At 37.4% G+C, this 23,346-nt stretch overlaps 1 protein-coding gene across 1 annotated transcript in view; it reads left to right on the plus strand.

Annotated features, from left to right (window-relative positions):
- The first annotated feature begins 1,873 nt into the window (after positions 1 to 1,873).
- LOC131051235 (dihydroorotate dehydrogenase (quinone), mitochondrial) overlaps positions 1,874 to 23,346 on the plus strand; it is a 126,184-nt gene continuing 104,711 nt past the window's right edge. The window contains exons 1-2 of the mRNA XM_057985652.2: positions 1,874 to 2,247; positions 2,345 to 2,427. Coding sequence (XP_057841635.1) covers positions 2,128 to 2,247; positions 2,345 to 2,427 — 203 coding nt within the window. The 5' untranslated portion in view covers positions 1,874 to 2,127. The remainder of the gene's footprint in view (positions 2,248 to 2,344; positions 2,428 to 23,346) is intronic.

The following is a 23,346-nucleotide window of genomic DNA, read 5'->3' on the forward strand; positions in this document are numbered from 1 at the left end:
TTGGTGTTTAGACTACAAAACACAAATTCTCATTGGATTGAGAAAGACTTTGAGCCCCTAAAATGGTTCCATTTATGATAAGCCCATTACCAGTCCATCTTCTAAGGGACCAATCTTAAGGGGAGTCAAAAAAAATGATTGTATCATCCTATTAAACAGATGTTCAATATTGCATCAATCACATCAAATGTTCTCTCACGATGCAACAATCTCCTTATGGGAAGAGTGTAAAGCTTTACTTAGGTTCTCCATTTTTTTTTCTTTTAGTACCTAGGAGTTGCTAAGGTTATACTCCTATGTAGGAAGTCCATTTACTATGGTTACACTTATTTCCCTTTTTTTCATAGGACATCTTGAAATATTCCATCATGGAGTAATGATCTCTTTCAAAAATAACCACAAATGATTTCTAAGAAACAAAAATTCCCTTCTAGCTTCCAAATAATTTTTCACTTTCTAAGCACACTGTTTCAAAGTTATAGGCACAATTAGCTATGCATTGAAGGTTTTGTTCGTATTTGAACATTCTTTGGTCAAGTGACCAAGGCCACAAAAAGAATATAATTTAAAAGGTAGATTTCTCATATTCATGTTCTTATATAAAGGGACATTAAATGAATGTTTACAAATATTTTTGGGGAGTGAGATATCCAAATCTATTCCTATTTTAATGTGAATGTATTTTGCATGATCTAATTTTGAGGATGGATCTAACTTGACAAGCTCCCCTAAACCTTTTCCGATTGAAGAAAGCTATTTAAGGCTTCTATAATCCAAAAGAAGACCACATAATATAATCCATACCTCAAATGTATAAAAAGAAAGGGTGCCATAGGAGAATATAATTTTCACATCAGTCACATTGCCTTTGAACTCATAAAAGTCTTTCTAAGGGCATTTTATGAGAAGGACATAGAGAAAATAATTATTGCAAAATAGTTATTGGGAAAAAAACTCACTAAAATATTTTCAACCCAAACCTTCTTTGACCAAGAAGAGACATCGAATTTAGACATCCACATCTTTTATCAAAACCCCATTAATGCCTAGTAAAAGAGAGGTTCTTGTTTTTCTTCCACAAACAAAACCTGTCGTATTGAGGGGGTGACACCTAAAACTAGTGCACACTTACCTAATAGATATAAGGACTATGAATGAGATTCACTTGCCATTTCCCAACAAAATTATATTTATTGCATATGCAACACTACTCAATATTTTTAAATTAATAGAAACTGTATATGTGCTGCTTCTGGATTTGATTGTGTGAGTGTTTTTTGCATCAATGTTTCGGTCACACTTCGTGAACCATCATCACAACATTTCAGATCACGCTCCATGATTCATCATCATCCTAATGATGGATCACAAAGTGTGATCTGAAACGTTGATGTAGAAAACACTCACACAATCAAAATCTAGAAGCAACACATATATAGTCAATAGATTGTGGAAATCTACTAGCATTAATTAATACAAACTGACACATGTATTCATAAAAAAAATATTTTTCTTCTACGGAAACTACAGTTAATAGTTTCCATCCACACTCTTATCTGCACTCCATTTAAAAAATAACTAATAATTCTTATTATATTTATACAAATATAATTAATTAAATAATTTTTATGCAAATTGATCATTTTAGAAGATATTATAACAATTTTGTTTGAAATGAAATAATAAAAAATAACCATTTTCTTACAAGTTCCTGATTCTAAGCCTAAATAGACAAATACAAGTCCAACACACAACCATAGAGAAAAAATTCTTTTCCCAAACATATACTGTTATTAATTGGAGTGGAAAAATTGTTAGTCACTCAACCAATTTAAACTCTTAAATAAAAAGCTACTAGACATGCATGCGATCGTTCCCTGTTAAAAATGAATTCTAAACATGCATAAATTTTATGGATCTTTTTAAAATATACCAGCGCACTTAAACCCAAAACCCCACGAAGGAGGAATGCAGAAGCACAAAATAAAGGCAATGGCTACGAATTACCATGTTAATCTTAGGCAATGATCATCATTCTGTACAAACTGAGAGCAATAATTCCATTGTTAAGCCACCCACAGCAAAAATAAAAACAGGGTGGGTTTTAAAGGTTCTGCGCAGCTAAAAATGGCTTGGAGAATACGCAGCGCAGCTCTGTTATGGCGCAATGCGTACTCAACTAAAGCATCTTCTTCGGCTCAAGAAGCAGTTAAACGCATTTTGCCTCCAAAATACCGCTTAACATGGGTACAGAACAATTTACGGTTTCGATTTTTTTCGCCATCTGTATCTGGCTTATTTGAATATGTGGGTTTTGAGTTTGGAATGTTTGTGGAAATGACAGGGGCGATTGCTGACAGGGGCGCTGCTGGGGTTAGGTATTGGTGGGGGTGCCTATGTTAGCACTGTCGATGAGGCTACATTTTGGTAGGATATCAGTTGCTTTTTTTCTGTACTTTTTTCTTTTTCTTTTAGGCCTGCAGACGAATAGAAAGTGGTTTGTTATTCAATTTGAATTTCTTCAACATTAATAAATGTAATTTTTTTCGGTCACAGCCTAGCCAGCATGCGTGCTGGGTGTACCAGAGCCTCTTGTAGGAGCAATGAGATTTTTTAGTTTTAAAAAATATATAGCAGAGCCTTTAAGCTTTCCTAATCCATGTTGCTTAAATTACTAAGCTAGTGGGAGTAAAATTGCGATTGAGAAAATGTTTTCTGAAATGTAGATTCTGAATTTACTCTGGGCATGACGAGATCCCTTTGTAGTAGCAAGAGGACTTTTTAACTTTACAAAATATACAGTAGAGAATTTGTAGCTTCTGCAATCCATAGTGTTTAAAGAACACGGATTATTTTTATTTTTTTGAGAAAGATTGTGTAAAATAGATTTAGAAAAATGTATCCCCAAATTGCAAATTTACTACCCCAAACTCTTTTTCTTAACAGTGACTATTATTCAAAACTTGCACATCTTTGGTTTGTGGGCTTTGTGACTGAGCCTTGGTTTGTATAAAATAAATTCAATTCAAAATTTGTACGGCTTTTAGTTTGGAGTTAAAAATCACTTGGTTGGAGATAAGTTATAGTTTCACTTAAACTTAAGGGTGGGCTATAGTTCATTGTTTTCATAATAGTAATTTTGATGATTAAATATTTATGAATTATTCCCATTCTATTTACTACATGCCTGTTTCTTGATGCTGCCTTTGAATCTTGGATTGTTATTGGTTTGACTCTACTTCATAGTCATAGAGCAGAGTCTGTTTATATTTTCTTTATTAGAAATACTAGACAACAGTTTTTCTGGCTATATTAGCTTACCTCCTCAAACTTGTATTTTATTCATTCTGGGTGCGCGGATCAGGAATATATGCTTCGTTCACAAAGAAAAATCCAGAGATTATTATTTAGAATTGGGAGTGTTTCACACAGTAGGAAAAAAAGCTTGTGTGGGACATGCCTATTGTGTGACCTTTCTGGCCACGCTGAGGAAAATGTGACAATTCCTCTAAATCCGTAAAAGTTAAAATTTCCAGCAACTTTCATGATTTTTACATCCAAAATTTCAAAAGCACCAAGTTGGATAGAAAACAACAAGATGAAGGCAAATATTTTGCAGTTGGAAGGCAGAAATAGTTTGTCTTTTATTTTTTAACCTTTTCAAAACTTGGGCTGGAAAAACAGGATATTTTCTAAAAAAAATTTGAAATTTGAACAAATTTCATATTGGGGGATAAGACAAACAAGATTTATAACAATAATCTTGTTTTGCAAGGGCTTATCATTCTTTCCAAGTTCCAAAAATTACTTGTAGTCGTAGTCTAGTGAGTGATGTGGCTATTGATTTCTCGTGGGACAAAATGGTGGTTCGGGAGTGATCACACACAAAACACCCACGAGGAAAAAGGTTTTTCCTGCAGATTCAGCCATTATGGTAATATGGCTGATAACTTGGAGATCACAGGGGGAAAACATTAGAGGAAATTTGCAATTTTGCAATGCAAATTTGGAAAAATAAATTAATTTGATGGTGAGAGCCTTTTTGTTTCAAGAAACTAAGGCTGAAAGTAAGGCACAATCTAGAAGGAACAGGCGATTCATACAAAACCTGAAAAGACCTAGCCAGGTCACGGAAAAAATATTTGATGTTTTTTCTTTGATTGTAGATAAATCTTGAAAGAAACTAAGCATTGGGACTGCTGGGAACGAGGGAAGAATAGATGGCAGTGTTACATGTTGTATATGTAATTGTGAGATGGCACCACTCTTTTAAAAGCAAGAATTATATAGTTGAGAGTGCAATAGTACCTGTTGGATTGGTGCATGAAATTGTTTATACCATGGTGCTTTTTGATGAATCCTTTCATATTTTGCAACTCCAAGTCTCAAAGCCACTTGTGTCCTAGAGTTTACCCTTGATAGTCCTAGTAGTTTCAACTCCCATTGTTGCTAACTGGGTCACACTACAACATTTTGAATCGTTGGCTCATGTTGCCTAGCAAGGTCCTCCATGGGTCTCTGTTTTGCTTGAAGAACTAGACCGCGCAGGTACTCATTACCTATTGTGAACTATCTGCGACAACCACAATATTGTTCAAGCTCAAAACAATCAAAGTAGTAAAGGAGCAATCTCTAGTGGATACAAAATCCAGAGAACTGATAATAGACGTTAGAACAATTACAGTTGGGGTAGCTGAATCTGGCATGACACTTGAGGAATCAGATTGTGTAATGTTTCAAGTGCAGCCAGTGGGGATATTTTGCTTGAGATTTTCCCATCAATCAGAACAGTGTAGGACTTCTTTCATGAATATGCAAATGCATTAATAAGGCCACTTGTGTTGGGTTAGAAGATTGCAAGACACCTCTTGTGAACATACTGTTGACAGCAGTAAAATTTCTAAAAGGTGTTCTTGACATGAATGCAGTTTCTCCTACCACATCGGTACCCGAGGACAGCCTTGACCAAGAGCAAGTGCCTTTACACAGTAGGGAAGATTGTCGGACCTAACATGGTACTTGCTCTTGTTGATGAACCTTGGATGAAAGTGAATTGTCGTGGATACAATGCTTACTAACACCATTATGGATAGAAGCTAAAGAGCATATGTTTGAGGAGCCATGACAGAAGCTTGGGAAACTAACCATTTGGCCTCTGATTTTCCAATTTGTAGTGTGGCTGCTGGTATTAAAGTTTTGGGTGTACTTCTGGCATATAAAGTACTATTTGGATGCCATTCATGTTGAACTTAATGGTCATTGGTGCGTCATGACTGGCTGATAACGTCAAAGGCAGATCATAATTGGATGAAGAATATGCTTTCCATAGAGTTTGAAGGTAAAAAATATGAGATTGACCTCAAATGTCAGTCAATTAGCAAGGAGCCAACCTTGTCTAATTGTTTTGTTTCAGACTTTGAAGAAGACGATCTTGATCCAGGTGCAACAGAGCTGAATGGTGAAGAAGGTTCACTGATGAATTCAAATAGTGGCCTCATTCATTAGCAAATGGAAGATTACAAGGTCTTCTAGTGTACTGTGTGGCTACAGTTGTATAGAGACAATGTAGATATAAAGAGAGAATGTGGTTTGAGACGAGCAACAGAAGGTATACAGGTTCTTCTAAACCTTCCAGGTCACATTCATCTTACCCTCCAGAGTAAATAGATTAAAAGGTTGCCAAACTGAAGCTTGATGATAAGTTCAGGGGTGTAGCCAACATGAAGTACAAATAACTGACTACTGTAAGAGAGAATTTGGGGTCTGAGGAGAAATCACATATAATCATGGAAGGTGAAGTATGATCTTGAAAATGACCTCATAAGAATGGCTGCTAAAATATTAACCTCACAATGTATGGTTGGTTGTGAAGCTACCACCTGCTGTGCTACTACATGCCATAGCGTTACCTTCAGATATTGTACTATCAAATGTCCTTATACACCTGGTGTTTTTCAAATCCTCGTTAATAATACTGCTGCCATTCTTTGAAATCGTGTTAATTGTGCAGAATCCTTTTTGTATGGTTGTTTCCATTGTTTGGAATCCTTTCCACACAATTTCTGCTCCTTTCCACACAATTTCTGCCATTCTTTGATCTTTGTATATGGGTTTGTGTTGACCGTATTGCTGCCATTCTTTGACCTTTGCATATGGGTTTGTGTTGACTGTATGATCATTTGCATATGAGCCCATGTTGGTTTCTGCAACCAATTCTTTATCTGCATTTAACTTGCTATCAAGGAAATCCTTGACATGTTGAATACAATTCATAATAACGTGTCCCTTTTTCTTGCAATAGTAGCACAGAATTCTGTTCTTGTAAAATTGATTTCCCTTTGAAGAGAAGAATTGGATTTAAACGAACAATTAAATTTGTTTTTGACAAGCATTGCAGTTTCTACTATAGTTGAATCATTTTTCTTGGCTCCTTCATTAATCAAGGTAGAGATTATATCTTCTAGAGTAACATCTCTTTTATTCAATTTGAACACAATATTGCCATAGCTAAAAGGCATGCTATTCAACAAAATAGCTTCTGCATCATCATCATCTACCTTAGTTTTTTTTCCATATAGTTGACATCAAAGAAGGAAACTAATCCAATGGGTGAAGCTTAATTGGTCAAAGCATGGCAGCAAAAATCGGCAAACCAAAGGTATAAGATTTTTTTTGAAAAAATCGGCAAAAATCGGGGAAAAATTGGATTTAAGAAAACATAAAAAACTGTAGAGTAAGAGACAAAAGCTATTTTTTTAAAAAACTTAAGGGCATTTCCATAGCATAGAGATAATAGAGCAAATAAAATAGAGTTTAATCCCTGAATTGTAGAAAATAATTTTTTGCTGTTTATATTCATATTGCTGATTACATAGGCAAATATTCAGTTAACTTTTTAAGAGGGCAGTCACCAAATACACCGAATAGTTGTCTAAGTCTTAGATCAAATATTAGCCAAGTCTATGAAGTAATTGAGATCAAAACTTAACAGACAGCAATCCAGCTACTGTTAGGAATTTAGTAAAAGTGGAAGCCATTTTGAAGTGATTGAAGAATTTCATTGTGATTGAGGCAAGGAGTTTTGTAGGGTTAATTCAAAAAGCTTATCAAATCATATTCCACAATTGCATTGCTTTATATCATAGAAGCAAAAATCATTTGGGGTAAAAATTGGCAAATCAAAAGTCTAAGATTTTTTGAAAAAATGGGTTAAAAATTGGATTTAAAAAAATCGTAAAAAATTGTAGAAAAATAGACACAAACCTACTTTTTCTTTAAACTTAAGGGTATTTCCATAGCATAGAGATATGGAGAGCAAATAAAATAGAGTTTAACACATGAATTTTAGAAAATAGTTTTTTGTTGTTTATATTCATATTGCTGATTACATAGGCAAATATTCAGTTAACTTTTTAAAAGGGCAGTCACCAAATACACCAAATAGCTGTCTAAGGGTGAGATCAAAGATTAGCTAGTCTATGAAGTAGCTGAGATCAAAATTTATCAGACAGTGATCCAGCTATTGTCAGGAATTTAGTAAAAGTGGAAGCCATTTTGAAGTGATTCAAGACTTTCATTGTGATTGAGGAAAGGAGTTTTCTAGGGGTAGTTCAATATTTGAGAAAGCTTATCAAATCATATTCCACGGTTGCAATGCTTAATATTCCCTGATGGCAATTGGCAAGTCTTTTATATGGGGTAGAATTCAACAAAAGGCATTTGTTTAGTTGAACCAAAAGATTAGCAAGCCATTGGTTTTGGCAATACCTAGCTTGCAACTACTATTTTAGGTAGAGACAAATTTTAATGATTATGCGTTGGAGGCTGTTTTATTACATGTAAGCTTGTTTTTTGTCATTCAGATTTATTTCAGGGAGCACTTTGGATATATTGCTCACATAATGAATTGTATGTCTTTGCTTGAGCAAAAATTAATTATATCAATTATAAATTAAAAATCATCTATCTATATCTATATATATTATTTGTCTTTGGATGTTTAGTGTTGTGGTAGAAACACTCCATTGGTGAGGCAGCCACCAAGGTTCAAACCCCCATTGAGCCATTGAGCTCGCAAGCCTTTTGCCTTCGTTAAGCTGTTGAGCTTGTGGGTTTGAACAAGTGAAGTGTGGGGAATGATGACCCCCGAAAATGGCCTCGTGGGAAGATATCCTTTGTAAGTGGTCTCTCTGGGATCAGACCAGACCAAGCTAAAAACCTGAGTTTCCTCCATAAAAAAAAAATATAAATTATATATTATATTAAAAATTAAATATGTACATTATAAATTTTACATTATTTTTAATTTATAGTTTATTATATAAGTGTTAATATATATTCATAGTCTATAATAGTTTAAATTTTAAAACTACTTTATAGTATTAATTATAAACTATAGTGGTTCTATAATAGTGCATAATAGTATTAATTTTAAAGCTGAGCTGGTGTACAATATTAATTATATACTTTTTCGCAGCAGAATCCATGGGGCGGGGTGTGCAGAGAGCTTGAGTCATATCAAAGCCACAATTTAGAGCAAATTTGCCAGCTGCTTCAACACTATCTCATATGCTCTAGATGATTTAGGATGATTGAGGCCCTTTCAAATTTGGTTGATGACTGCCATTGCTCCTCTCACTCCTTTAATTAGGGATTTTCAGAGGTCGGAAAGAAAACTAAGGGACCAAATAACAAACTGTTTCAACGTTGATTCCACATCGACTCTGATTCCGTCTTGGATCGGCCCTATTTCTGAGAAATTTAGTAATTTCATGAGTTTTATAAGGGTTTTGCAAGTTTTTACAATGATTTTTAAAACTTTTTTTTGCCATTTTTTTGGGTTTTAACATGATTTTAACTCGATTTAAATGCAAAAAATTGTTGAAAATTGGGTCAACCATTGGTCAACAATTGGTCAACAATTTTTCCATGAATTGGGATTTTTTCGGGGAATAAATTGGCTGGCTCTAGGATTAATCGGGTATAATCGTGATTTTTCGCAGACTATTGTTTCTTTGGGTCAAAGCACCGACTTCTCAATGTGGAGACTCAAGTTCAAATCCCAAAGGGACATCTAATATGAAATCCTATTTAATATGCTGCCTTGTTGTTCTTTTTAATTAAAAATACTATGTTATTTTTTTTAGTGTGATCTTCCAGACTAGACAGAAGGTGCAGATTGGGTTCGTTGTTTTTTTCTCTTTTTGTTTAATGATTTAGCTGGAAACAATAACAAATAGCAGCAAATACAAATTCTGAAAACAATGTAAATATCATGCAAGATTACAGCAGAAAATTCCAGATTTAGATGTCAATCAAAATAATGGTTTCTTCTTCAGTACAACAGCTACCTAGTACATAAAAACCTTTACATATCAAAGACAAACATACCCAGAAAAAAGTTGTTGACTGGAGACCACTGCTGTAATAAAATCAGACCTGCAAACTCCCAGATCTGGGCACCACATCATCCATTCTGAGGGCCAATTGCCAATGGAATGATGTTTGCAGTCCCTAACAGCCCAATTTGGTCTGGCCAAACCCTTCAAAACCTGCCCAATCAGCTTCTACAAATATGCAACAGCCCTGTTATTGAATGATTTAGTTATTCTGTTGAACCCATGTGTTGCCTGTAGGAGAATAACCTTAGATCTCCCAGACTGTATCTCTCTATAGCATAGAAGACGTCATCTGCGAGGGGTTTCGTCCTCTCTGACCCAGAAGAAAGCCTCCAGAGTCATTTTAAATTTATTAAAACCCGTATGTCTCCTAGGTTAGATGCCACCTTTTGGTTTCTCCTTTTAATTTATTAATTAAATCACCTTATGACTCCCTAGATTGGGCGCTCACCCCTAGGAGCCCCCTTTTTAGAAACAACTTATGTCATATCCCCCATATTATTATTGTCATATCCCATATTATTCCACATGTTAGTGTTTAACAACATTCATCTCAACTAATGATCATTTAAAGCTGACATAAATTGATTAGTTAAAATTTAATATAAATTACTGATGAATTGATATCCTAATCTAAAATCGATATTAATTTATCAAATCTGATATTTGAATCTGAGATTGATATTAATTTATTAATTAAATCTGATATTTAAGGTTGATTAGAACAGATCAGAACTGTTATTAAGTCACAGGCAATAATATTCCCTTATACCCTTATAGAAGAGTTTTTGAACGTATTCCTAATGATGGCATTAAACAATAACTAATTTGACTGATTAAATTATTATTAATTACATTGGATACTAATCGACTGTTTAAATGTATATTGATCGATTATTGGAAAGGCATGACTATTATTGTTACTTTCCCTGATAAAGCATGATACCGATTAAGAGGGGCAGCGACCTTTCAAAGGGGTCGCTGCCACCAATAGACGTGGCTGGAGATACGTGACTCTCCATCCATGATGGGAAGGATAAATACCTTCCAGTGGACATGGGAAGAGGTACGGAGGAAGCAAGTAATAAGGAAGGCCTATGTCATGCCACGGATACACTCAGCCAGAGACTCTCAAATCAGTAAGAATTCTATGAATGATATATAGTAGATTTTAGATGCATTGTATGGTAATATGAGGCATGATAATATCTGCATGTTTACAGTGTTAATATGTTGCATATTTATGACCAATACTGATACTTCCTGCCATTTGATTGATCTATATTTATAAATCTTATCTTGGATACTACTGAATATTGTCTCTTGAGGGAGAACCGCTGTTAAGGCACCCTCTCAGACAGAGGGAGAACCGCTGTTAAGGCACCCTCTCAGACAGAGGAAGAACCGTTATTAAGGCACCCTCATCAAATGGCTTGATTAGGGAGAACTGCTGCTAAGGCACCCGATCAAGACAATTATAATTCTTATAGTTATGCTCTAGGACTTCTGATTTTTACATTACAGTGCTGTTTGTAAAATTATTTAAGTTTCATTATAGTAATTCTTTTAATTATAGTCTTTCCTAATTTGTAAATCATAATTAATTTTTTTATTTTTCTTTTTATTTATATTATCAGAACTGATTTGTAATTGACAACCATTAATGTATTGTAATCAGAAGATTATCCTCTAACTTGTATTGCAGGTTATCCCTACCAAGGAGATAAGGAGATTCCCTTCCTAAAACCCTCTTGATAGCTGAAGAATTGTAATCTAGGGAAGAATAGAGTAATTTAGGAAGAGGGACATTACAACTTATGATGATGGGACCCTCAAATGACTTAACTTTATAATATTTAAATAAAATAAATGAAATATTTTAATTTTCACTTAAGACCTTATGTTATTTAAAATTTTAAGTCCTGGACCACATAAAATATAAAATTATGCCTGAAGCCAATTAGAATGCCTCCAAATCTCCTTATTCACTTACCCGTTAGCTTGTGTGAACTCAACTTACTAGGCTAATGGTTCACCCCGTTGACTGGTTAGGCCTTGGACATTACAATCCGCCCTTCCCAAAATTGCTTGCCCTCAAGCAATTTCAGCTCTGGATGCTGTAAACTCTGTTCACTTTCTTACGTTGCATCCTATAATGGCAAATCCTTCCATTTGATCAAATACTACGTGAAGACCTGCTTTCGAAGAACTCACTCTTTGAAGTCAATAATAGCTTCAGGTATCAAGATTAGCTTCCCCTCTTCATCCAATGGTGGTAACATAGATGAGGGCAACGCATGGTGTTCAAGTGCCTTCTTGAGCTTGGATACGTGGAAAACATTGTGTACTCAGCTATTAGCTGGTAGCTCAAGCTCGTAGGCAACCTCCCCAACCCTCCTGTTAACTCTGAAAGGTCCTTAAAATCTTGGCTTCAGCTTCATTGCTCCACTCTTTTTTAGAGTAGATTGTCTGTACGGCTGCAATCTTAAATATATCATGTCTCCAACCTCAAAGTTGCGCTCTACCCACTGCTGATCAGCATACAACTTCTGTTGATTCTGTGCTTTGTGCAGGTTCTCCTTCAATGTTTTCATGATGCCTCGACTCTCTTGTAACAAGTCCTTTGCCTTAGGCACTTTGATGTCCCCAAATAGAAGATCCATGAAGTTGGGAGCCTCATATCCATACAAAGCCATAAAGGGGGTCATCTTGATAGACATATGGTAGGTGGTGTTGTAACAATACTCACCTAAGTACAGCCACCTAATCCATGTTCTCTACTATTCAGAAACATAGTTCCTTAGGTACCCTTCCACTATCTATTAACTATTTTTGTTTGTCCATCTATTTATGGGTGGTAGCTCATACTAGGAGTGAGCTCAATCCTACTCAATTTGAAGAGATCTTGGCAAAAGATACTCAAAAACTTGCTGTCCCTATCACTAACAATGCTCTTGGGCAGCCCATGCAGTATGAAGATCTCTTTGAAAAACAAATCAGCTACATGTACGGTTGTCTATGTAGCTGAGATAGTGAAAAAGTTAGCAAATGTTGTGAATCGGTCAACCATCACATAAATACTATCTTTGCCCTGAACCTTAGGCAGCCTTGTAATAAAATCCATTGCGATGCATTCCCATTTCTGATTAGAAATGAGCAATGGCTGAAGTAGACCAGTTGGAAATGTATGCTCATTCTTATTTTGTTGGCAGAATTGAACACTCTGTAATGTACTCAAGGACTTCATTCTTAAGTCTTCTCCAAGTGAATCTCCGTGAATCTGCCTATAAGTCTTAAAGAAACTTGGGTGGTCAGCCATGGGTGTATCATGAAAAGTCCTCAAAATCTTTATCTTAAACTGTGAAGAAGGCACCAAATAGACCTTGTCCTTATACATGATCAACTCATTAACCAAGGTATACTTGTCATCATGTGTTGTGCCTTACATAATCCCTGCTGCCCATTGATCTTTGGCATATTCAGATGCAATTAGTTCTCTCGAATCAGCTGAAATCTCCACGAGAGAACATATATGAGGTCTCCTAGAAAGTCCATCAACAACTATATTCTTCTTCCCCTTGACATAAACAATGTCAAAGTCATGCTCGCTACTGACCCACTTCTGCTGCTCGTCATTGAGGTCCTTTTGATTCATGAAGTATTTAATGCTGTTATGGTCCATCTTGATGATAAATTTGCCCCCAACCAAGTATGATATGAACTTGGCCAAGGCATGCATGATGGCCAACATCTCCCTGTCATAAACTAAATAACTCCCCTCCACCTCTCTTAACTTCCTACTCTCAAATGTGGTGGGATGTTTATCTTGCATCAACATTGCTCCTATCCCCTCACCTGAAGCATCACACTCTAACTCCAAAGGTTTGGAGAAGTTTGGTATGGCTAATACAAGACATGTAGACATTACCTGTTTAAGTGCTCAAAACTCTTTTGTGCTGAATTAGATCACATGAACGCTCCCTTTTTAGTTAAATCCGCAAGTAGTGTAGTTGCCTGAGGAAACCCCTTAACAAACCTCCCATAGAACCCACAAAGCCCAAAGAATCATTTGAGCTGTGTGAGATTTGTAGGAGTAGGCCATTCCATAATAGCCTTAACCTTCTTAGGATCTACTCTTATCCCCTCTGCACTAATGATGTGACCAAGATAAAGGAGCTTTGTCATTCCAAAATCACATTTTGACTCCTTCGCATAAAGAAACCCACTCTCTAGAATGCTCAATATCTCCTCATGTTCCTCCCAAGTCCTGAAAATCAAGATGTCATCGAAAAATATCAAAACAAATTTCCTCAATTGCTTCCTGAACACTTGATTCATGCAACTTTGGAAAGTGGCTAGAGCATTTGTTAACCCAAAGGGCATTACCAGAAACTCGATATGCCCAAAATGACACCTAAAGGTAGTTTTCTCTATATCCTTGTTTACCACTATATTTGATTATCCTTCTTTATCGCTATATTTGATAAATTAAATATAGGATGTAATAATACAAATAACAATGCATACTAGACACAGGAGTAAAATATATCTTTATTTGCACTTGAAATTATTATAGAGAAGAAGACTAGTGATGGTTAACCAAGGATTACAATTCATTTGACTATATCCTACCACCTTCCTTGATGATACACAACATATTTAAAGGACTTGATGGTTGCCAAGAGGAACACAATCAACACATTAATCCCGAGAGTGACAACCCACTTAATACAAACAATTAATACATTGGTAGATAACCAATATTATCGAACATAACAATAAACATTTTATGCCGATTATATCATCCCCCCCAAAAGAAAAAGTCGTTTTCTAGATGACAAGTATGTATCAAGTAATATTCGGGAAAACTAATGAGTGTGTACACAATGACTTATATTGGACAACCCCAACTTGTAGTGTACTCGCCAAATCAAATGGGGGTTTGGGGCAGCGCCCCCAGCTAGGTTTCGAGGCAGCACCTTGGGTGCCCTCCCTATCATGATACAGGGTGGGGTCAAGGGGCGAAACCCTCATCACCAACACCAAATTTAGACCTTCAGAACCACACGAAACTCCATGGTGCACATCATTTTTTTGGTTTTTTAAGATGCCAGAAGCAATGTTGATGAAGCCAAAAAATCGACATTTCATATCAAAATTATGTTCAAGTCATACTCTCCAGTGATATTTCAAGGCGTCATGTCATTCCATTATATGCTTAAGACATACGAAAGGATGGCATTGAGATGACTGTACGATGTACGACCCAAAAGTTGTTACAACTTGTTGTTTGGTAGGGTCTATCCCGTACGGTGCAAGTGGCGCCTCCATGTACGACTTGCAACTTTTCCTCATGTGCAGCCCGGAATTGACGTACGACTTGGTTAATTGTTCTTTGTACAACCTCCTCCCCTCTAGTGCGTATGGTGCACTTCTCACGTACGACCACCTCTTTCTTCTGTATGGCTTCCTCATGTATGACTCACTTGGCACTTCATCTTCTTCCACATACGGCGTGTTCTTTCAACCTTTTTCACCTTTGTACGGATTGCTCATGTGCGCTTTTTGTTTGCCATATAGGTTGCTTGTTTTCATGCTTGGCTGGTTGCTTCTCCCTATGTACGGTTTTCGCTCGTATGGTATACTCCTTACGAATGGTGTATGAATTGTTCCCTTGTGTATGAATTGTCGAGCTTGGATGGTACTTCATCTCCTTTGTATGGCTTACTTCTTTCCACTCCCCCGTATGACATGTGGTCCTTCCTTTCGTACGGGTTACTTCCTCTCTAATGTTTGATGTGTGTTCCTCCTTTTTGTATGGCTGTATTGCCTTGCTCACGTACGACTTGCAAATTTTTTCCTTGTATGGTTCAATGCTCTCATACGGCCAAGTATCCCTATCTCCGTGTGGACTGCTCTCATACGGCCAAGTATCCCTCTCTCCATATGGACTGCTCTCATATGGCCAAGTATCCCTCTCTCCATATGAACTGCTCTCATATGGCCAAGTATCCCTTTGTTTGTGGCATATGGTCTTGCATTTGAATCCTTTTCGTACGGCGTGAGGGTCAGGGGATGCCATTGCCAAGCTCTTAAAGTGTTGTCCGCCAAATGCTGTCATGCCCTCCTTACCAAGAATGAATTATATCTCTTCTGTTGCACATAAAAAATATGCTCTCGCCAAAAATGATACTGTGGCCAAGGGTGCAAAATTTTTAATCTTTTAATTCTCGCCCTTATGTTTTTCACTTCTAATTTTTACTTTATCTCTCTTCCATACTTTTTAATATTTTCTAATTTGCGCTCCACATTACCTTTTATTTTGGGCACTTTCATAACTCCCTTTTTAAAAAATTTCACTCATCGACATTTTTTAATTTTTATTGACTCTATTATATTTTTCTTTTCATTTTCCATATCCATATTGTCAGATGTATCGTCCATAACTATACATGCTTTCATTGATTTCTCTTCATCAAGATTTGTAGCTTCAAGAAAACTACATGTTGGTGAAAATATTTCATAGTCCTCCTTTTTCTAGTGGAATAGTCCATTTAGCGAACTCGTCTCATCTTTAGAGCAATCTTCTAGTTAAGCACCCATTCGTCATTAGGTTCCATTTTTTTCCGTCCTTCCTCCATCCCAAAATCTCCACCCTCGAACCTTGAGTCGAAAGATGCCAATTCTTCACCCATTGCCTAGTTCCTCAGGTCGATGATGTACTACCTCTTGTCACTCTCGACCTGGTGTGTGTTTTGCTTCCAATTATGATTCGCCTTGGCAGTAATCAACCATCCCCTCCCGAGGAGTGCATTGTATGCCTTCTTCTACCGTTTTGGATTCTTCATCGCTGTTATCTTTAGTGCTTTTGTCATCGTCGGTCTTCCACTTCCCTTGGGAGGATGTATTGTTTTCACTTTCGATGTCCATCGCTCGATTGTAAGCACTGGCGTACAAGGACAAAGGCACTACTTTCATCTTCTTGCATAGTGAGGGGATCAATCCCTTGATGAACTACCTTTTCTTCAACCCGTCGATTGGCTGGTTCTCCATCTTACCCAACAACTCCTTGAGCCTATGATTGCATGCCTGTACATTCTCATGTTTCCTTTGTTTGGTATTGTAGATTTCAACAACAATTTCATTGTCGTCCCCTAGGATTTTAAATTCCTCCTGGAATGCCTTCTTCAAGCTATCCCACAATTTCATGTGTTTCTGTTTTGGTTCTGAGAACCAGTCAATGGCTATTCCCCGTAACGCTGTAGGAAATGCCCTCAACTTGTAGCCTTTATCTAACTGACTGCTTGCCAACCAAATGGTTTCACATGCCTTGCATTGCCACATAGGATCCTCTGACCCGTTCCGCATGAACTTTGATATGCTCATCAACAAGGTGGTTGACATCATTGACTTAGAATTTGGAACAAAAATGTTCCGGGTTCTTAGGCATATCATGATAAGTAGTGAATGTCGTGAGAGGAGAAGCATTTGTTGGATGCCAAGCGGTCATTGCTTGAGCTGGTTGTTGCTGAACAATTGCTAGTGCTGCTATTTGAATAGGTCCTTGTTGATTACTTACACGAGCTGCTCCTTGCGCTAGTCATTGAGGTGGTGGAGTCTGAAATAGATGAGTGAGATCTTCCACGCTTGGTGAATCTTGGCTTGTTGAAGCCTCTTTTTTACCAAGTCTTGACTTAGGAACAAATTTCAACTCTTGTAATTCCTTTTCTCCTAGAGTGGATCTCAGAATTCTTTGATGCCTTTTTGGCGAGGAAGAGTAAATGCGATCTAGTGTGTATCTTCAAATTCAGATTCTTAACTTACTGACGAGGAGGAAGTGGAGCGATTGGAAATCTTTGGTCGAGAAGTTCTCTTTCAATTGCTACTTCAATCTTGATGGCTTTCTCTTCTTCTTCTCACAACACAAAGCAAACTCCCATATACTGAGGTGCACCTGTCTTCAATTTCTAGGCAAGATCGGCTAGTCCTGAGATAATATCTTCTTGATGATCTTTGAATCCCTAACTAGGCTACAAGATAGGCGGTGATCCTCTAGGCGGTAACACCATCTTGGTTCATTTGAATATTTCTCCTTGAAAAAGAATTGATTTCTTCTTCAATGAAAAGTTCTACAACAAGCCCTCTTAGCGCCAATTCTATTGATGTGCGTTTTGTGACCATGCCCAACACAAAATAAAGTTTCCCAACTGCTACCTTATCCTCTCTTGATCAAAGTCAAATGTATGCTAAGATTGCAGGAAGATCATACGATGACTCCAAGGTTCCGATTGCGTACTAGCAACTTTAGGTGGATATAGGCTTGTGTGGTAGATGTTACTGGTAATACAAGGGGACTTACGCACACCTTGAAGAAGATTTAGACAAATTTATAACTTTCAAGGAGATTTTTCGTGAATGATTTGGCTATGAATGGCTCTTTTTAAGGACTTTTCAATTGGATAATGCTGAAAGTAAAATAAGAGAGGGTTTAGAAAACTACTCTAAATCTAAGAACTTAATAGATGGCAATGCTTCGGATGAGATGAATCACACTTCACTTTGCCACTTGAAGACAACTACATGAAGTGGGTGCAATCTTTAGGGGTTGTGTTTGAAGGATTTTAAACTATCAATGAACACCATCATAGAATAATGTTCATCCAACAATTTAAATTAAGTGCACACATAAAATAGCTCAATCCAACCTTGCACTGTTGATAAAAGTCATCTATCAACAAAAGGTATGAGCAAGTGATCGTCACCTTAAAACATTGCAATCAACCTTGTTCACCTAAATGCTTGAAATAAATCTAAGTGAGGAAAGTGAAACCATGCAAGCTAAGAAATTACACAAGTGTACACCATCAGAGAACAATGCATCACAGTTTATTACTTCAATAGCTTATGGCAACAATTTCCTACAATCTCCACCCTTTTACAAATGAAGGGGTGACCTCCTTATATAGGCCACTGACTTGAAAATGGACAGCCATGATTACAAACCGATCAACGGCTAAGATTCAACATGCAAACCCTAATTAGGGTTTGACCAAAGATTCTAAGTTAATGACACCACATAGTGGGAGAATACATTAATGATGCACTATGCCTATTATCAATTAATAACACTTTGATCAAAATGATGCTCATAATGCATTAAATACCCCTTACATTCAAAAACCCATTACTATGCAATCAATGCATCATCATGCTAAAAATTGCCCATTGTGCAATGAATGCACCACTACCTCCAAGATTGGCCACTATGCAATAAATGCTCCACTTCACCCATATTCGCTCAACATGCAACAACTGCTTCATTATTTCATTAAGTATGTCGGCTGCCATGCATTGAATTAGCTGCCACCCTAGTCAAATATTGCCATCATGCAGTCAAAAGATTCTCGTCCAAGAATGGACAACCTTTATCTCACTCATTAATGGCAAATGCAATGAATCTTGTAATGACAACCTCCAATTCTCCTATGGAGACACTTGACACACTCTCCATCTGGAATTCTAGCAAGAAAATATCTTCTTCGCACTTGGAGAAATACTTCTTCCAATCTGCCGCTACTTCCTGAGTCCTTTGCATTGTGCTGGAGAACAAGGAAACATTCTCCAAATGTTCCTTGGAAAAGGATTCCACAAAGAAGTACTCGTGCAATCTGTCCTTCAGGAAGTCAACTGTCAGCTTCTCCTCAGTCAACCTTCTAGCAAATAATGCCTCAATTGTGTTGAAGACTTCCCCTTGTATCTTTCTAACTAATTCTTTCAATGATGTAGACTCCATCCTGAATCTTTCAAAAGATTCCTTTCTAGTGTAGACAACATAGAACCACTGTGGGAAGTCATAAATTTCATTCTCCTGGACAACCTTCCCATCAATCAAAGTCTGCCTAGGAACTTTCATCAATGCTCTTAGTTGCGGAATAGTCAAATTTTAATAAATATGCACATCTTCCCATAAGCTATTCGCAGTCTCTAACTTGCTTAGGATGACATGAATTGTCCAGTGGATTTGAGCCAAGTCTTCAATGAATTTTCTAGTCGAAGCTTAGACATCTTCCACCCATTACTTAGAATACTGAGCTCTTCTCCTTATTTATTCAATGTCATTAATGGATTGTTTGGGAAGAGAAGAGGTAAGGACAAATAATGGATCTTTCTCTCTGAGTGGATGCTTTAGGCTTCGCACATATTCACACAAGGCCTTATTTTCGCTTTTCAGCCTCTTATTCTTTTCCTTCATCTTTTTTATTTGTTCTTTCAGTGCCAAAGAAGATTCATCGAAATCTTCCACCACCTGTGCTGTGGAAGCATGCCCTAAATTGACTTCTCTGATCACATATTCATCGGGCATGATTTCACTTCTATCTTTATCCACTTTAGGCTCGGCCAAATGCAACGTTTTGGATTCTGACTCATCCCTTGTAATCTTTGAAAACTTCCTAGCTGCCTTCTTCTTTGCAGGTTTGTCTATTCTGCTGAGAAGTTTCTCCAATTCCTGTGTAGGATCCATTTCTTCTTCTGGCTCTCTCCTTATCCTTCCCCTCAACCAGTTTGGAGCGGCTGTTGGCTGATCCTGAACTTCCATCCACATCTGTTCCTGCTGTACTTTCTCAAAAGTACCTATGTAACCCAGAATTGCCTCTATGAAACCGTCCCGATCCCGCTGATTTGGATTGGGAGGAAGTTCCTGCCTTTGATCTCTCTGCTGAACAGGTCGATGGGAAACATTGATGCTAAGAACATCCTGAGCCTGTGCAGTGTCATTATCATTTTCTAGTGGCTGGCTCCTTGCAACTTCTTGTGTGAACATCTCAACTTCTTGCACACCGGAAGAACTATCCGGCGATTGTGCTTCCTCCACCCTTGGCCTTTTCTGCTGCTGCTCTTCTGACTGGACTTTGTTTCTCTTTTTTGTTCTCGACTTCTTAGGAACATTCTTCTCTTTACTTTGCTCTGTTCCTTCTTGTGGAATTTCTCCTTCTCCAGTTTGGGCAGGTGATGATCCCTCTGTTGCAGATGACATCCAAAAAAAGTTGTTGACTGGAAACCACTATCGTAATAAAATCAGACATGCAAACTCCTAGATTTGGATGCCACACCTTCAATTTTGAGTGCCAATTGCCAATGATGGAAGATGTCTGCAGCCCCTAACCGCCCAATTTGGTCTGGCCAAATCCTTCAAAATCTTCCCAATTAGCTTCTACAAATCTGCAACAGCCTGTTATAGAATGATTTAATTATTCTGTTGAACCCACGTGTTGCCTATAGGATAATAACCTCAAATCTCCCAAATTGTATCTCTCAACATCGTAGAATATGTCACCAGCGAGGGGTTTCATCCTTACTAACCCAAAAGAAAGTCTCTAGAGAAGCTGTAACCAAAACTCTAAAAACCATTAACTTGAATGAATCATCAAAGCTTCAAACTAACCCTCAAATAGGTGTCAACTTTAGCCCTAAATCCCCACGTTGAAAATGGACGAAATTTCACTATATTTTTAATTTATTAAAACTCTTATGTCTCGCAGGTTAGTTGCCACCTTTTGCCTTCTCCTTTTAATTTATTCATTAAATCACCTTATGACTCCCTAGATTGGGCGCTCACTCCTAGGAGTCCCCTTTTTAAAAACAATTTATATTGATGGGACCCTCAAATGACTTAACTTTATAATTTTTTAATAACATAAGTGAAATATTTTATCTCCACTTGAGACATGTTATTTAAAAACTGAAGTCCTGGACCACATAAAATATAAAATTATGCCTGAAGCCAAGTAGAATGCACTGGTTAGTGTTGATGTGTCTTTTGTACACGACCAAACACAGAATAATATACCCAGTGGTATCCTATCCTCTCTTGAATAAAGTTCCCGAATGCTGAAGATTTGCAAAAGGATCAATCGGAGAAACTTCAAGGTTTTGTTATGTAGGTTCTCTACTCGTGGATAAGCTCTTCGTGGTATGATGTGATTTTGGTGGAATCACAAGGGGACTTACATTTGACTGCCTGAGCATTTGATTTACTGGAACTCAAGTCCTATCTACTGGTTGGAAGATAAAAAAATGGCAAAAGGTACAGAGTTTAGAGAGTCTACTCTAAGACCTAGAATGCAACAAGATGGATGAATGACTAGGTGGAGTCCTACTAGGCTGGGTCTCACCATCAGGCTTGAACAATCCAACACCAACTCAGTGCGATCTTCTGAGGGATGCTTCAAATTTATTCACATCAGATACCATCAGATACTGATCATCATTCAAATTAATGCATGAACAATAGACGTGTAACGACTTGAGATTAAGCTCATTCTGTGCCAGTTGACCACGCAAGGCACACTTACAGTCAGCAAGAGGCTAGTGGTTTGGACTAGGGGGATTCCATGCGAGTGCATTCAATAACTTCTTTCATTCAATCTAATCATTTATCATCTACAATGAAGATTCAACAAGAGACCATGCATATTGCAAAGAAATGACACATTTCATCATATCTTCAATGAAAAGGGGGTTTATTTACAATCAAGGCAACAATTTCTTGCCTTCTCTTCCTAATCTACTCTAATTGCTATTCTATTTGCTATTCTCTATTAATCAATCTCTGACTATTATCTATTAACCCACTATTAACCTTTACAAATAAGGAGCCAGGGCTTTATATAGAGAACCCTTTACAAACAAACGACTCTGATTGACTTAGAACCAATGGCTAGGATCACAAGATAGAAACCCTAATTAGGGTTTGTTACAACAAACTTCCTCTAGCCAATTAGAAAATTACATTCCCGGAGCGAGGACCAATAGGAAGCAGGGGTAGGTGCTTCGAGGTTTGTGCCATCCCCGATGAGTCAGGTACATTGAATCTGGACACTTTGAGGTGGACCAATCCGACTGGAGGAGCAGTGACTGGGATGCCACCTTGTCTGATGTTTGTGTCTTGGTTGATCTCCTTTCTATCTCAATTTGATGAATGATGTAGAATACCTTATTGTCAAGTCTTCCTTCTCCGGTAGCATACCTTGCCTTGAAGTGCTGGCGAAGCCTTTCTTTGTCATCTTGTGGTAGAATGAGGTCTTGAGGCTAACTTGAACTCCTTGAACACCCTCAGTCTTCCAACGCTTCAAAGCACCTTGAATCCTCCCTTTTGCATGTGGAACGTCCTTGATGATGATGGACTGGAAGAGGTCGTCCTTGTCCTGGCCTGGTCTTCTTTCATTTGCTAAACAAACCATAAGATGATTAAGGACACATAATAAATTCATTCTAACATAGCATTTCCTACCTTAAATCATCAACAAGAAGACATCAAAATGAAGTTTGCTCAAGATTCTCCCCAAGGACAGGCCCTATAAGAATTTCGCTCTGGACCCTTTGGAAGGGTTAGGAGCGAAATTTGCATTCCTGGCCAATTTAGACCTTATTTCATCATTTCATAATCTTAGGCCTAGCCTTCAAACCTCTTCTCATCATAATCTCACAACTAGCCCTTTGCCTAGCTCAAACAAGGTGAAAAATAGGAGTTTCAAGGGATTTCGCCTTGGACCCTTTGGAAGGGTCAGGAGCGAAATTCAGTCTTTAGCTCAAAATCCTTACCTCTTGGACTCATAACCTATTCAAATACATGCCTATGGCCATCTTTAAGTCCAATTCACCTTGATCACTGTCCTGGCCTAGCACAAACTTGAAGGAAAAATGACATTTTGAGAATTTCGCGCTGGACCCTTTGGAAGGGTCAGGAGCGAAATTCAGTTTTTCACTTGATATTTCATTTCCTTCACTCCAATCTATCTTGCAAGGCGAGAATGCATCACTTTTCTTCCAATCATGCCATAGGGATCAAAGTTCTGGCTTCAATCAAGGGAAAAATAGGTGGTTTGAAGAATTTCTCGCTAGACCCTTTGGAAGGGTCAGGAGAGAAATTCATTTCTTGCTTGTTTTC

Source organism: Cryptomeria japonica, chromosome 6, assembly GCF_030272615.1.
Source record: "Cryptomeria japonica chromosome 6, Sugi_1.0, whole genome shotgun sequence".
Taxonomy (NCBI): domain Eukaryota; kingdom Viridiplantae; phylum Streptophyta; class Pinopsida; order Cupressales; family Cupressaceae; genus Cryptomeria; species Cryptomeria japonica.